The sequence below is a fragment of the Tupaia chinensis genome, unplaced genomic scaffold, assembly GCF_000334495.1.
Source record: "Tupaia chinensis unplaced genomic scaffold, TupChi_1.0 Scaffold000146_1, whole genome shotgun sequence".
Lineage (NCBI taxonomy): Eukaryota > Metazoa > Chordata > Mammalia > Scandentia > Tupaiidae > Tupaia > Tupaia belangeri.
The window spans coordinates 11,196,925-11,214,218 of record NW_006159616.1 but is presented as its reverse complement, the minus strand read 5'-3'; the positions used below and the strand labels follow the sequence as shown (position 1 = coordinate 11,214,218).

General features: G+C 39.9%; 1 protein-coding gene across 6 annotated transcripts in view; it reads left to right on the top strand.

Annotated features, from left to right (window-relative positions):
- The window catches only part of VPS13D (vacuolar protein sorting 13 homolog D), a 323,690-nt gene that overhangs the window by 50,699 nt on the left and 255,697 nt on the right, over positions 1–17,294 (top strand). For all 6 annotated transcript variants that reach the window (XM_006145295.3, XM_006145292.3, XM_027770624.1 and 3 more), the window contains 5 exons: positions 2,271–3,302; positions 4,625–4,715; positions 7,154–7,280; positions 8,695–8,875; positions 15,118–15,300. In XM_006145295.3, coding sequence (XP_006145357.1) covers positions 2,271–3,302; positions 4,625–4,715; positions 7,154–7,280; positions 8,695–8,875; positions 15,118–15,300 — 1,614 coding nt within the window. The remainder of the gene's footprint in view (positions 1–2,270; positions 3,303–4,624; positions 4,716–7,153; positions 7,281–8,694; positions 8,876–15,117; positions 15,301–17,294) is intronic.

Below are 17,294 nucleotides of genomic sequence, written 5' to 3'. Positions count from 1 at the left end.
TTACTTTTGTTTTCCTTTTTTCTTTAAAAGTTTTTTGTTTTTTTTTTTTGTTTTTTTTTTTTTTTTGTGGGATAGCTCGTAGCCTGGTGGTTATGTGAGCTGGATCCCACATGGCTGACTGAGTGGTTCAAGTCTCAGATCTAGCAGCTTGAGAAACAGCAGGTGCATATGCATATGTACGCAAAATCCTGAACAGAGGGAGAAGGGATTACGGCAAGACTATCCCCATGGGGAATGTCTTCTCTCTTTCTCTCTCCCCTTTGTCTTTCCCAGTGAGTGCACACACACGTTGGCAGATGAAAAAAAAAGTGTCATTTTTCCTGACCTCAGAGGGAGTAGGGCAAAGAGCATTACATTATAAAACAACAAAGACATAGGCGAGATCTTAGGATAGTGGACCCTTGTCTTTTTTTTTTTAATAGAGATTTTTATCCTTAGGGCACATGCACTCACCAGAGAGAGAGAGACAGAGACAATGAGATGGAAAGAGAGAAATCACCTCTTAGGGGAATGGCCATGCCATAGTCCCTTCTCTTCCAGTCTCCTCTTGGGCATGCATGCATATGTGCCTCATGTGAGTTTTAAGCCTCTAAGTTTGGGATTTGAACTGTGATCGACTATGTGGGAGTCCAGTGATGTAACCATCATGCCGTCTGCTGGTCCCTGTATTTAAATTTTGATACTGAATGCACCTTTAGATTTCAGAAACATTTTTATTATCTCAAAATATCTTTAACTCTTGGTTTGTTTGAATCAGGTCCACACATTCATTTGGATGATATATCTTTTAGCTCTTTATTAGCCTAATTTCCCTCTTTCTCTTGCCATCCATTTTTTGTTGTCGTTGTGGAAACTAGTTCAGTTGCCCTATAGAACATACCACATTTTCGATTTTGCTCTTGGCTATTTGTCTGCCACTTGACTCATTCTCCCATATTTCCTGTAAATTAAATTGTACATGTTTAATTGAATTCCAGTTTACATTTAATCGAATTGTTTTTCTTTTGCTATACCACCTCAAAAGTAGTGCTATGTACGTCATATTACGTTATTTCCAGAGGCATGTAATAGTCTGGCTGTCTCTGTTAGTGATGCTAAAATTGATAATTGTGTTAGGTGGCAAGAGCCTGAGCCCTTTATTATGAAGGTCCTTTTCAGTCACTTATAGAATGATTTATTCCTCTGAGAAACTTTGATGGAATAAATTCTTTAACTAGGCATTACAAAATGGTCTTTCACTTTCTGATTTTATCAGTATTTCTACATTTATTGGTTAGAATTTCTTTTGAAAAGATGACTTTAATTAAATAAAAATATTGTCTGAAAATATTTTAATAAGAAATTATAATTAAAACCAAAGGCATGGTGGTTTAGGCACTAGACTGACACATAGCTGATGGCAGTTCGAGTCCCAGATCTGGTGGCTTGAAAATCATGCTTGGCATGTGCATGCGCATGCTCAAAATCCCAAGAGGAGAATGGAGGAGAAGGGGTTGTAACATGGCCATCCTCCCTGGGGGATGATTTCTCACTTACAAATTTTTTGTTTCTCCCAGCAAGTGCACATGCCCTATGACAAAAACCTAAAAAAACCCCAAAAAGCAGAGATGAAGGAAACATGACTAGTCATAGGTCATCATCATTATTTAAAATCTACTAACAGTATTACATAGGTTGTTGCACTAATTTCTGCATTTACTGCTGTGGAGTTAGAAAGAGCCACTTTGGGGAACCAGCAGTTAGTGTAATGGCTATGTCGCTGGACTCTCACGTAGTCGACCACGGTTCGCGTCCCGGACCCGGTGGCTTAGAACTCACGCCGGGCGTGTGTGCGTGCGTGCCTAAGATCCCTAGAAGAGATTGGAGGAGAAGGGATTGTGGCGTGGCCATCCCCCCTGGGGTGTGATTTCTCGCTTTCTGTCTCTATGTCTCTTTCTGTCTGTCTGGCAAGGGCACGCGCCCTATAGCAAGGACCTCTCAAAAAAAAAAAAAAAAAGAAAGAAAGAGTGACTTTGCTGATTCAGCATATACACTTACTGAACACTTGGTATGGAGGCTATTCTGTGAGGTAATGAGGGCCTTGTGAATAGAAATGGGGCAGAAAGAGGTAAGGACAAAAAAGAAAATAAAAGAGATAAGAGTCCTTGCTATGAACCAGCTTGTCACCTGGTAGGGAAACCTATAAATGTCTAATGTGAACATGAATGAGTGTTGCATTTGAGTGCAGTTTATGATACTAGTGAAGTAACTGAAAGTTTCTCTTGATACAGGTGGTATTAGCAAAGCATGTGTATGAGCAGGTTTTACAAACGCTGGACAATCTTGTGTATAGTGAAGATCTGAATAAGTTTCCAGCCAGTGCTGCCTCCTCCCCTGGCCCTCATTCTCCACTGCCTTCCCTTAGTACCTGTGGAGAGCCTTCTATTGAAAGGAAGGAGAATGGACTGTTCAGCCACTCCAGCTTTTCTAACACCTCTCAAAAGTCCTTGTCTGTGAAGGAAGTCAAATCCTTTACTCAGATTCAAGCCAACTTTTGTATATCAGAGCTTCAAGTTCAGCTAAGTGGAGATCTGACTCTGGGAGCCCAAGGTCTTGTGAGCTTAAAGTTTCAGGATTTTGAGGTGGAATTCAGTAAAGACCATCCTCAGACTTTATCCATTCAGATTGCCCTGCGCTCTCTGCTGATGGAAGACTTATTGGAGAAAAATCCAGATTCCAAATACAAGAACCTGATGGTGTCTCGAGGAGCTCCTAAGCCGTCTAGTTTAGCACAAAAAGAATATCTTTCTCAGTCTTGCCCTTCAGTATCCAACGTGGAGTATCCTGATATGCCTCGGTCTCTCCCTTCCCACATGGAAGAAGCTCCGAATGTCTTTCAGTTATATCAAAGACCCACCTCTGCATCCCGGAAAAAGCAAAAGGAAGTCCAAGATAAGGACTACCCCTTAACCCCACCTCCTTCTCCATCAGTGGATGAGCCCAAGATACTTACTGGAAAGAGTAAATTTGATGATTCCTTGGTCCACATCAATATATTCTTGGTGGATAAGAAACATCCGGAATTTTCTTCCATTTACAATCGAGTTAACCGGAGCATTGATGTTGATTTTAACTGCTTGGATGTGCTGATCACACTGCAAACCTGGGTGGTGATACTGGATTTTTTTGGAATTGGATCTACTGCAGATAACCATGCAATGAAAGTGCCACCTGAGGACATTCTGCAAAATGTGAAGTCAGAATCAAGTGCTTTCATAGAGTCTGAACTTCAGGATCCAGTTAACACCAAGCTGGATCTCAAGGTATAAGTTCCCCGTGGCTTTATTACCTTTTTAAAATTAAATTAATTTAATTTTTTTTCAGATTTCACATATTACATAAAGTCCCCATCATCATGTATTCTCTCTCTCTCTCTCTTTCCCAACAGAACTTCTCCGTGTTTATTTTTTTGCCTGTTAAATATTTCTTCTCTTTGCATGTTACACCTACCATCTACCACACATTCCCCTCCCTTACAGTCTGGTGTCTACGCTTATCCTGTCTACTGTCATATCTTCAGATCTTTCCATTTCTGCCATAGAGTGCAGATATTTGGTTCAAACTGAGTGGTGATATACAGTATGTATCTTTCAAAGTCTGGTCACACCACTCAACATTAAGTCTTCTATATTTTTCTACTTTGAACCAAATGATAGGGTCTCATTGTTTCTTTTGGCTGAGTAAAAATATTTCATAGTATATATGTGTCACAGTTTCAATCCAGTTATCAGTTTTTTGGCTTTATTAAGTTCTAAAGTGAACCTGAGCTTGTTTATTTAAATGTAGGCATTTTACATTTTTAAAAATTATTTGCCAGGGTGCCAGCAGGTGGTGTAGTGTTTAAGGGCCTGGACTCCCACATGACTGAACTTTGTTCAAGTCCCAGACCTGGTGGCTTGCTTTCTCACTTCCCCTCCCTCTCTCACCCTCGCTATGTCCTGATCCAATTTAAATAAATAATTAACGTTAAGTAAGATAATTCTTAAAACAAATAAGATAATTCTTAAAACATTTATTTTCCAGAGGGCACATGCACTTGTCAGAGAGGAACAGAGAGACAGAGAGGGAGGGAGAGGGTGAGAGAATAAACACCCTGCAATGGGGCTTGGTCACACAGTAGGCCATTTTCCATTCCTCTATCCTGTTGAGGTTTTGAACATGCACACACATGCACCTGATGTGTTTTTAAAAGTACCAGGGCTGGGATTCAAATTATGCTCCACTCTGTGGGATCCGGCTCCCTTAAACACTAGGATATGGGGACAGTCTGGCAAACTTCATAAGATGAGGCTTTACTTACTTAATAATCTGAGTTGTTTCAGAATTGTTCAATATGAATGCTGAAATAAGAAAGAATATTTTATAATGTGAAACATTTCACTAATGCAGAATAGATCCTGGGATTTGACTGCCCTGAGTTGAGTTCCTGTTTTATTAGCTCTGTCATCAGTTCAGATTTGACTGGTCTAACAGAGCTGAAGTGAAATGAAAAATTTCTGTATCTTGCTTTTGTTCTGCTGTTTCCCTGAAAGATACTCTTCTCATCCCAATAATATCTGCCTTGCTTTATCTTCTGCATTTGCAGGTTCATTCACTCTCTCTTGTGCTGAACAAGACCACCAGTGAGCTTGCTAAAGCGAATGTGTCCAAATTAGTAGCACACCTGGAAATGATTGGTAAGTGAGAAAAAATTGAACTTGCAAAATCTGAGAAACATGTGAACATCCTGTTCACAAATCTGAGTGTCCTCACATGCTAAGTAAGGTGCAGATCTGTCGCTTAACTGGTTATTGTCTGTCCATGATACATAGTGGTGGTTCCCAAAACTGACTTATGGATCAGAATCGTCTGCATATCTTTAGAAATGGTGTCTGGGGGATCAGCAGATGGCATAATGGTTACGTTGTTGGACTACCAGGTGTCGTAGACTATGGTTTGAGTCCTGGACCCTGTGGCTTAAAACTCATGCTGGTCGCATGCACTTGTACCCAGAATCCCAAGAGGAAAATGGAGGAGAAGCGATTGTGGCATGGCCTTCATCCCAGGGGGATGATTTCTCACTTTCTGTCTCTCTGGCAAGTGTAAAAATCTCTCTAAAAAAAAAAATGCAGATGTCTGGCACAGATTTCACCACCTTCACTCTTCTGTCTCCACCTGAAGACTGATTCAGTAGATTAGGATGGAGCCCTTGCATCTATCTGTGTTTTTAACAGACTGTGTGTAGAGTAACCATATGACTTTTTTTTTTTTTTTTTTTTGATCCAAATTTGGGTATTTGAGAGTGAAAGGGGGCATTCTTAATAATTACACTTGGAGAACAGGCATATAACAGGACTGTCTCTGGGCAACCAGGAGATATGTTTATGCTATCTATGGTCTTAAATAGGGGAGCCACCATGAGGGCATGGTTTTATGCAGGAGGATAATGTAGCAGAGATGGCATTCTTCATTTCTTTTATTTATATTTTAATAGTTTGCTATAGGGTGCACGTACTCACCAGAGAGAGACAGAGAGAGAGAGAAAGTGAAAAATCACCCCCACGGGGGAGATGGCTGCACTGCAGTCCCTTCTTTTCTCTTCTTCTCTTTGGACTTTGGTCATGCATGAGCATGCGCCTGGTCTCTTTTTCAAGCCTCCAGTTCCTGGCCTCAAACTGCTCAGTCGGCCATGTGGGATCTGGCCCCCTTAACCTCCATGCTACCTGCTGGGCCTGGCATTCTTTCTAATGAGACTTCGTATGTTGAAGTTCTTAGTAGAATACAACTGATCAACTACAACATGTTCTAAATAGTAGGGATTTATAAATTGTGAATTAAAACACTATTCCTTCTTTAAGGAACATGTAATTACATAGCGAAGATAACAAAGCTCAAATGTTGATACTGTAGGAAAAACAATATGTTTTGGGGAAAGAATGAACTGAAATTGAGATTTCATGCCTGGTATAAATTATTTTAGGAACACTTCCTAGATGAGATTGATCTTTAAGACCGGGAGACACTTAAGTATTTCAGTTAGAGGACATTAGGAATTAAAAATGAGTCTGTGTCTTTGATTTATTGAGAGCTCAACTAACATGCCAGATATATACACCTTAGTAACTATTCTATAATGATACTTATGATGATAAATTTTGTTTTACTGAAAAAACAGTTCACAGTATTTCTTTCCGGTATCCACACAGTGTTACGAATGATTCATTATAGGCTCACATTCCGGTTATACAAGTTTCACTATCCTTTCTTTCTACACCCTTGTTCCTGTGAGCTTTACTCATATTAGAGTAGATTCAGATCTATTTCATTGATTATGTTCTTGTGTAACATCACATTAAACCCACTTAATGTTGCCCGAATATCTGGCACTCCTACTTTGTTGCTTTATCCATAGTATAATGAATGACCTTATGATGTTTCACTAATTCTAGTTAGTGGTGTAATCTCAGAAAGATGTTTCTATCTATATTTATAAATAATTTATCCTTTAAATTGTATATGCATTTATTTTATTTTTTCCCCGTTGTAAATGTTAATGTGTAATATTGCTATATTATCTTGATCCCCTTTGCATTTCCACATTGAGACTTTTTAATATTGCATAACATTTTTAAAAATGATTGTTGTTATTATTATTTTTGTTTAGAACATATGTGCTCACCAGAGAAAGAGATAGAGAGAAAGTGAGCAAGCAAGCCTCAGATACAGGACTCGAACTATAGCTGGTCACGTGGGAGTCCACTGTCTCAACCGCCACGCCACCTGCTGGCCCCTGAATAAAATATTTTTTCTAGATGGATTGGAATATGAAAATTTGCTTTTGATGTTTAGTTTTATTAAAAAGTATAAGTCTGTCAGGGCCAGCTGGTGGTATAGTGGTTAGGGCAGTGGACTCCCATATGACCAACCATGATTCATCTCCTGGAGATGGTGGCTTTCTCTCTCTCTCTCTCTGTCTCTCTGGTAAGCATATGTGCCCTATAGCAAACTGGGGAAAATAAATAATTCTTTTTTTTTTTTAAAGTGTAAGTCTGTGTATGTTAGTTTTTGTTCCAGACATATTTAAGATGTATGCCCAAAAAATATATAGTAATTTATTTTAATTTTATATCCCTAGAGGGAGATCTGGCCTTACAGGGAAGTATTGGGAGTCTGTCTCTAAGTGACCTTACGTCTCATGGAGAATTCTACAGAGAACGCTTTACAACAAGTGGAGACGAGGCACTCATCTTCCAGACTTTTAAGTACAAATACTGATTTCTTTTTCCTCTCACTTGATATTTTGTCATGATCACTTGCTGTTTCAAATTCTTGTTGGTTGAACAATGAGGACAAATTTTACAAATGTTTACCTTATTCGGTAAGATTGAAAAGACCTCGTTATGAGAAGTCTTGATTTATATTAAATTCCATTAAAATGGAACTGTGTTGAAGTGGGCTGCTCAGGGGGGTTGGGGTATGGTTGAAACGATTTCAATGAAAAGGCCTGTACTCCATGCTGATCTTCCACTGATTGGTTAAGTCACCTGAGGCAAGTCACTTCATCTCCATGTATCAGTTTTTTTATCTAGTTGTTGAGGGGACTGTTAGATAATTTGTAAGTTAGCTGTAAAAGTACTGGAATGATTTCAGCCTGAGGATGTTGCTGAGCATTAAATTCTATTATGTATTTTTATTTGTTTATAACATGACCCATATTGAATTCTATTTTAGATTTTAGAAGGCATTCTTAGGCCTGTCTGGTTATTAAAGAATGGTTTTCTCAGAAGACAAAGAGCTTAAAATGGTGGTTTTCAGTCTTTGAGATTAAACACGAATGTCCATTTCTTCCTCAGACTATTTTTATTTAATTTGTCTAGGGTGGTACTCACTCACTATTTTTTAATGTGCTAATGTTCAGGAAGGTTTGAAAAAAAGATGTCTGAGGACTTTTTCTCAGTAGCATATGCTACTGAGAATTTAGCTGGGTTGTTTATATTATATACCATAATAACATGTATCTATAATGAATGAGATAATTAGCATAAAACTCTTAATTCTCTGCCTGACAAAATAGGTGCTCAGCTAATGTGAGTTCCTTTCTTCAATGACTATATCATAATTTGATCTTATGGCATCACGTTCCATTAAATTCAAAACAGTTTGTAAAATTGTTCTAATTTATCTTTGAATATAGTTTCTAAAACACTTTAATTGACATTCCATTGAAGGAAACAGATTTCTTTTTGTCTTCAGAGTACAGTTTTACCCAGAAACATTGGTTCAAATGTCTACTTTTTTTTAAGAGATTTTTTTTTGCTGTAGGGCACATGCGTTCACCAGAGAGACAGAGAGACAGAAAGTGAAAAGTCACCCTGCAGGAGGGATGGCCGCACCGTAGTCCCTTCTCTGTTCTACTCTTGGGATTTTGGGCATGCACGCACATGTGCCTGGTATGAGTTTTAAGCCACCAGTCTGGGACTTGAACAGTGACATAACCATTAGGCTATCTGCTGGTCTCTACTTTTTTTTAAACCCAGATGTCTGTGGCTCCTAATTTGCAGATTTCCATTTTAATAATTAAAGCTGTTTCTGGGGAAGCTCCTTAACCAACCAAACGTTTCTTCAGATTACTTTTATCTTGCTGCTGTCTGAGCCACATCTTTGTCCTACTCCTAGGTACGGACGGCCAGACCCTCTGCTTCGGAGAGAACACGACATCCGAGTGAGCCTGCAGATGGCCTCCGTGCAGTATGTGCACACCCAGCGCTTTCAGGCTGAGGTGGTGGCCTTCATCCAGCACTTCACTCAGCTGCAGGATGTCTTAGGCCGCCAGCGAGCTGCTATTGAGGGGCAGACGGTAGGTAGCCTCATTTCTCCAACCTGGTTTTCTGGTTTGACTAATCAATAAAACTTTTTTTTTGAGAGATTTTTGGTGTAGGGTGTGTGTACTCTCGAGAGACAGAAAACAAGAAATCACCCCCCAGGGAGGATGGACACAGCCACAATCCATTCTCTTTCATTCTCCTCTTGGTGTGAGGTAACGTACTTTTACCAGTGTGTCCTCTGTGTTGCAGATTACCTCCAAAAATCTTAGTGTAATTGGAGAGCTTTGTTTCTTATTGTATCACACTTCAGTTACCTTGAAACTTTAGCTTTAGCTCTCTGTAGAAAAGATCAGGGAAATTATGGACAACACTGAAGACTTCTGTTCTCTTTTGACCTTAAGTAAGGATACTTCTTTTGGAAAATGGTAGGTTGTTTCCAAATAGATTAGAAGTTCCTAAACTTCTCAGTTCATGGCACCCTGAATGCTTTGGTGATTTTCTTCATGGCGCATACGAGGTCAAAAGAAACACCTACTGGTTTTTCCATTTACAAGGTAATTAAGTCTGAACAACTTAATAAGTACATGTATCCTAGTAACTTAATAGTTGTTTGAAAAAAATAATAACACATAAATTGAACAAATATTTATTTATTTATTGCCAGAGGGTGTGTGTACTCGCCAGAGAGAAACAGACAGAGAGAGAGAGCACCCCCAAGTGGGACATGGTCATGCTGCAGTCTTTCCTCCTTCATTAGCTTATCAGGATTTGAGGCAGGCCTGACTCATTTTTTAAGCCTCTGGGGCCAGGATTCAGACTGGGTGATTGGGCATGTGGGATCTGGTTCCCTAAACCACTAGGCATGGGCCTGGCCCTATTTTATTCTTAAATAACAAGTTACTTACTGACAGCATGTATGTGCCTCTTGGGCACTACATAGCTTCTCCAACTTGGAATCATACTCATTTTCTGTTCCATATCTCTTTTCTCAAGATACATGTTTTTAAACCATAGCAACTGCTAAATACTCAGCTTTGCAAAAATACAGCCTCATTGAAAGAATGTAGTATTATCTAATATTAAATTTGAACTACCTCAAGTTAGTCGGTTTTTTTTTTTCCCCCTTCTCCTTTTTACTAGAGAGTATGTGCACTTGCTGGAAAGAGAGAGAGATTAGAAAGTGAGAAATCATCCTCCTCTCCCACCCCTTCCAGAGAGTATGGCCATGTCAGAATCTCTTCTCCTCTATTCTCCTTTCAGGATTTTGGGCATGTACACCTACATGCCTGGCATGATTTTCAAGTCCCTGGGTCCAGGACTTGTACCCCACGGTCGACATATGGGACCCAGCCGCCTTAACCTCCACACCATCTGCTGGCCCTCAGGCTATTTAATAGTAGTTTCTGTAGTGTCTGTCAAATATCATTTCTCTCAAAAATTAAAAATGTTGGCCTGTCCTGGTAACACAGCTGATAACAAACTGAACTGCAGTGCTAGAAAACATATAGCCATTAAAGGATTAAATATCTAGGATGACCGGAAATGTGTGCTTTCATGTTTGTTCAAGATTCTGATGAACTGGAGAGTCAGGGAAAAGGAATTGCTGTGCAATGAGACCCTTTTGAGGATTCCCCTCCTCTTTCATATGTGTATACACTCTATTCATAAAAATAACTTAAAAAAATTTAGTGTCTTGGGAACCAGCAGTTAGCGTAATGGCTATGTCGCTGGACTCCCACGTAGTCGACCGCGGTTCACGTCCCGGACCCGGTGGCTTAAAACTCACGCCAGGCGCGTGTGCGTGCGTGCCCAAGATCCCGAGAGGAGAATGGAGGAGAAGGGATTGCGGCGTGACCATCCCCCCTGGGGGGTGATTTCTCGCCTTCTGTCTCTATGTCTCTCTCTGTCTGTCTGGTGAGCGCACACGCCCTACAGTGAAAATCTCTCCAAAAAAAAAAAAAAATTTAGTGTCTTTGGGATACCCTTATGAGTGCATTGTAGTGTTCCTTGGTGTATTGCTGCAGCTTGGTAACCACAGAAAGCAATTACAATGTAGTTATTTGCAAAATTTATTTTTCCTGTATTTAAAAAAGCTTTACTAGGTAAAAGATTATAATTTAAGAAAGAGGTACTCTTTTTATAATGGCAATATTTTTAAAATTTGCATTTAAGAGACCAGTGGATGGTATAATGGTTGCATTGCTAGACTCCCACACGGTTGACTACAGTTTGATCCCGGACCTGGTGGCTTGAAATTCACACTGGGCACTTGTGTGTGTTTGCCCAGGATCCCGAGAGGATAATGGAGGAAAAGGGATTGCAATGTGGACCTCCCCCTGGGGGGTGATTTCTCATTTTCTGTCTCTGTCTGTCTCTCCAGTGAGCGCACATGCCCTATAGCAAAAATCTCTTTCTTGGGACCAGCAATTAGTATAATGACTATGTTGCTCAACTCCCATGTAGTTGACTGCAGTTTGAGTCCCGGACCCAGTGGCTTAAACCCACGCCAGGTGCGTGTCCGTGCGTGCACAAGATCCTGAGAGAATGGAGGAGAATGGATTGTGGCGTGGCCATACCCCTGGGGGGTGATTTCTCGCTTTCTGTCTCTATGTCTCTCTATCTTTCTGGCCCACGCACGCGCCCCTTAGCAAAAACCTCTCCAGAAAAAAGAAAAAAAAAAAAAAACTCTCTCAAAAAAAATGAAATTGTGTGTTTAAGTTTAATTTAAATATAATTTTTTGGAATATGATATATATTGATTTGGTACAGAATCAGAATAAAAACGGATGTTTGGTGAAAAGGTCTACCTATTTATTTTTCCTCAAGTATCCAATTTCTTTTTCCGGAAGCAATCATTGTTACTAATTTCCTGAGTATCTTCCAGGGAATATATTTTTTAAAATCTGGAAAAGAGACTTGTATGGTTTTACCAGTCTTCTAGCACTATAGCTATGTTTTAATTTACTTCTATTTTTTCATACATTTTCCATGGCTATAATCGTGTGTGTGTGTGTGTGTGTGTGTACACATGCCTTGTATATATACACGCAGACATATCGTGATTCCTTTTCCTCTCTCTCTCTCTCTCTCTCTTTCCTTTTAATTTTGCCAGAGGGGTGCATAACTCACCAGAGAGTGGCAGAGAGATGAGAGAGAGTGAGGGAAAAAGCACCGCCCAAAAGGAAATGGTCATGCTGCAATCCCCTCTCCTCTATTTCTCGTTTTCCCTCTCTCCGTCCCTGTGTCGTGCGAGCTCCTGTACCCTATAGCAAAATTGAAAAACAAAAACAAAACATGATGCAGTGGGACTTTAATTTTCCTTTTAATCTTGATATTTCAAATGATGAGAATATCAACTGTATTTAATTTGATTTGGCCAAATACGACATTTTTGGTTATATTTTACCCCAGAAGTATGATAGTTTTCTTATGTCTTCCTCCTTACATATAGTCTTTTATATTTGTTAGACTTTTTCATTTACTATGCAGTTGGGAATGCAGATTTTTAGTGGAGCCAAGAAATGATATTACAATTTAGAAATCATAGGCCAAGAGACCAGCAGATGGCATAATGGCTACGTCACTGGACTCCTACATGGCTGACCTTGGTTTGAATCCCAGACGCAGAGGCTTGAAACTCATGCTGGTTGCATATGCATGTGTGCCCAATATCCCGAGAGGAGAATGGAGGAGAAGGGATTGAGGCGTGGCTACTTCCCTTGGAGGGGCAATTTCTTGCCTTCTGTCCCTCTCTCTCTGGTGAGAGCCTGTGCCCTGGAGGAAAAATCTCTCTCTCAAAAAAAAAAAAAAAAAAAAAGAAATCTTGGGGACCAGCAGTTAGCATAATGGCTATGCCACTGGACTCCCACGTAGTCTACCACGGTTCGCGTCCCGGACCCGGTGGCTTAAAACTCATGCCAGGCACGTGTGCGTGCATGCCCAAGATCCCGAGAGGAAAATGGAGGAGAAGGGATTGTGGCGTGACCATCCCCCCTGGGGGATGATTTCTTACTGTCTCTCTGTCTTTCTCTGTCTGTCTGGCGAGCGCATGAGCCCTATTGTGAAATCCTCTCAAAAAAAAAATAAAGAAAGAAATCTTGGACCAAAAATCTGGAGTCTAGGTTTTATCTGCATTCATTGCTCTGCCGTTTTTTTTTTTTTTTTTTTTTTTTTTTTGAATTTATTCTTAAGGTTTTTGCCACAGGGCACCTGCGCCTGCCAGAGAGACAGTGAGAGGTAAAGTGAAAAATCACCCCTCGGGGGGATGTCACAGTCCCTTCTCCATTCTCCTCTTGGGATCTTGGATACACACACACACAGACATACCAGGCATAAGCTTTAAATCTCCGGGACCAGAACTCGAACTGCAAATGACTATGTGGGAGTTCAGTGACACAACCATTATGCTAATCATCTGCTGGTCTCAAGAGTTTTACATTTTTCTTCTCAACTTTTTCTTTTTTTCTCTTACCTTTTTACATGGACTAAGATTTTTAGTATAATGTTAAATAGTAATAGTGAAGAGTGGATATCCTTGCTTTGCTCTTTGGTAGTTGGGGAAAACATTTAAGTCATTCATTAAATATGTTAGCTCTAGGTAGTTTTTATTTTTTTGAGTGTTGTTGATAAGGGTCCCTTATCTTTTCCATCCATAATTCTGAATCGTTGTCCCCCATTCATTTTCGAATATTGGTGAATTTTGTCCCCCTCCTCCCCCACTTTCCTTGGTCTATATGGCTAGGAGTTTTATCAGTCTTTTTAGATAACCAACTTACTGAGGTTTGCATTATGGCCTAGGCACACTCTTAAAAAATATGCCATTTGTACTTGAAAAGAATATATTCCATGGATTTGGGTTACAGTGTTCTGTAAATGTTTAATTGGTTTATTATCTTCTTCCTTCTGTTTATTCTATGTTTGGTTTGCTTTTTCCCCTAGCTTGTTAGAGTAGAAGCTTCTGTTATTGATTTTTAAATCTGTATTTTTTTGAAGTAAGAATTTAATAGTGAACATTTTTACTAATCATTGTTTTATGTGTATCTCATGAGTGTTAATGTATTATTTGCTTTATCATTTTGCTGAAAATATTTTTCTGTTTTGATTTTTCTCTTTGATCCCTGAGTTATTTAGAAGTGTGTCATTTTTTTTTTTTTTTTTTTTTTGAGAGGCTTTTGCTATAGGGTGCATGTGCTCGCCAGAAAGACAGAGAGAGAGACAAAGAGACAGAAAGTGAAAAATCACCCCCAAGGGGGCATGGCCATGCCACAATCCCTTCTCCTCTATTCTCCTCTCAGGATCTTGGGCACGTATGCACATGCGCCCAGCGTGAGTTTAAGCCACTGGGTCTGGGACCTGAACCTCAGTCGACTACATGGGAGTCCAGTGACATAGATATTATGCCAACTGCTGGTCTCAGAAGTGCATAATTTAATTTCCAAGCATTTGAGGATTTTATTATCTCCTTGTTACTGATTTCTTTCTTTTTTTTTTTTTTAAGAGATTTTTTTTTTGGAGAGGTTTTTGCTATAGGGCACATACACTTGCCAGAAAGACAGAGAGAGACAGAGAGATAGAAAGTGAGAAATCACCCCGCAGGTGTATGGCCACGCTGCAATCCCTTCTCCTCCATTCTCCTCTTGGGATCTGGGGCATGCACGCACACACGCCCGGCATGAGTTTAAGCCACTGGGTCCGGGACTCGAACCACAGTCAGCTACATGGGAGTTCAGTGACATAGCCATTACTCTAACTGCTGGTCCCAAGAGAGATTTTTGATATAGGGCATGTGTGTTCTCCAGAGAGAAGCAGAAAGTGAGAAATCTTCCGTTGGAGTGGATGGCCACATTGTAATCCCTTCTCCTCCATGCTCCTCTCAGGGTTTTGAGCATGAACACACATGTGCCCGGTATGAGTTTTAAGCCACTGGATACAGGACTTGAACCATGGTCAACTGTGTGGGAGTTCAGTGATGAAACCATTATACCATCTGCTGGCCCCTGACTTTTCCTTTTAATAAACATTTATTTATCTATTTATTTGTTGTGATTTTTAAGCCACTAGATCTGGGACTCTAACCATGGTCTGTCATGTGGGAATCTATTGTGCCACTTGTTGGCCCACTGATTTCTAATTTAACTCCATGGTTTTAAGAAAATATTCTCTGTGTGATGTTAATTGTTTTATAAATTCATGAAACTTTTGGGAGCCTGAGGTTATTTGATTGTAAAATTATTGAATTAATTAAGCCTTTGAGCCATTTTTCTTTGTTTCTCAGGTGAGAGATCAAGCCCAGCGCTGTTCACGGGTTCTCCTGGATATCGAGGCTGGTGCTCCCGTTCTTCTTGTCCCAGAAAGCTCTAGATCAAATAATCTGATTGTAGCAAATTTGGGGAAGTTGAAAGTCAAAAACAAGTTTCTGTTTGCTGGTTTTCCTGGGACCTTTTCCTTACAAGATAAGGTGAGCAATCAGTATCCATTTTCTTTTTAGTTTGACTAGTATTTGAACATGAAACATTTGCGTGCTGTTATGAGATGATCCTTAACTGCTGTTACTTTGTAGGCTATTTGAGTCGCTGAATATTTTTTGACCTTTTATTCACATTTCAGTTAATCTTTTAAATTAAGCTACTGTAATTTATGACCCTTACTAACTATATGTAGTAATTTTTTGAAGTAAACAGATCAGTGGAATCAACTCCCATCAGTTTTCATTGGGTCATTGGAAAAGTCATGATGTATTTTTCTATGCAAAAATGTGTCATGCCTTTTCTGACAATCCAATATATCCCTTTCCTTTTATAAAAGCATTTCTTCTGTAATATCAACTATTTACACTATGTGGCTTTTTCCAGAGGATTTGATTTGGCCAATGGTTTACCTAAAAAAGCCATTAATGTGACTTTTTTTTTTTTTTTTTAATTTGCTAAAGGGCTTGTGCACTCTCCAGAGAGAGAGACAGAGAACAATAAAGAGAAAGAGGAAAGAAAGTAAGAAATCACAGCCCATGGGAACCAGCAGTTTGGTGTACCTAAAAAATGCATTAATGTTGCTTTTTTTTTTTTTTTTTTAATTTGCTAAAGGGCTTGTGCACTCTCCAGAGAGAGAGACAGAGAACAATAAAGAGAAAGAGGAAAGAAAGTAAGAAATCACAGCCCATGGGAACCAGCAGTTAGCGTAATGGCTGTGTCGCTGGACTCCCACGTAGTCGACCGCGGTTCGTGTCCCGGACCCGGTGGCTTAAAACTCACGCCGGGCACGTGTGCGTGCGTGCCCAAGATCCCGAGAGGAGAATGGAGGAGAAGGGATTGCGGCGTGACCATCCCCCCTGGGGGGTGATTTCTCGCTTTCTGTCTCTATGTCTCTCTCTGTCTGTCTGGCGAGCGCACGCGCCCTACAGTGAAAATCTCTCCAAAAAAAAAAAAAAAAAAAGAAAAGAAATCACAGCCCATGGGGCATGTTCACATTGCAATCCTTTCTCCATCTCTCCCCACTTTGGGGATTCTGGGCACACACACATGCACCTAATGTGTTTTTTAACCGCCAAGTCTAGGACTTGAATTGCATGATGGGCCATGTGGGATCCAGCCACCTTTAACCATCATGCCACTGGCTGGCTCTACAAGCATCTGAATAATAAAATTGTATGCGGTAGATAACTTCACAGGCTTAAATGACTTTGGTACTGATTTATTTCTCACGACAATGTTTGGAGGTGATCAGGATGAGGATTGTTGTCATTTTCACATTATATTTGGGAAAATTGGGACTCTGAGAATAAACAATAAAAATGGAAACATGTAGTAAATTACAGACCCTTGAAGTCGAGAGTCAATGGTTCTGAGATGATCTAATTAACTTCCTCCTGCCCATTTTTGCTTTCGAGAAAACTAAGTTGACATTTCTAGAACTAGAAATGAGGTCTTCTCATTCCAAGTATGTGTTTTTCGTCATTCGTTGCTGGTTTCCACAGTAGCTTTTTCAAGTTATGCCTGTGTAGGTATGCCTATTTTTAGTATGACAGCTAATAACACAGCAAAAGAGAGAACCTTTGAGAAGATGTATGTAAGATTTGGTTGTAGGATCTTAAGACTAGCAGAAATAGAAATAAGTAGCTGATATTTGCTGAATGCTTATTATGTATCAGCCTTCGCTAAGCTCTTTACATATAAAAGGAAACCCTGTTTTGTCTACTCATACCCATTCTGACACCAAATGTGTGGGTTATCTCTATACCATCTGCACTCCAGTTCTCCAGATACCAACTGGTTGCAGTTCACTTATGACGTTGCCTGAAGTTGGCACGGACCCCACAGGCTAAGGGCTCAGTCCCATAAAACTACTCCCTACTTCAGACACCAATCACAAGTCTGATCTCATGTGTTTCTGACAAACCAGCTTAAATTAGGGGTTCCTACAACCTATAGGTTCAATAATTAGCTAAGAGACTTGTAG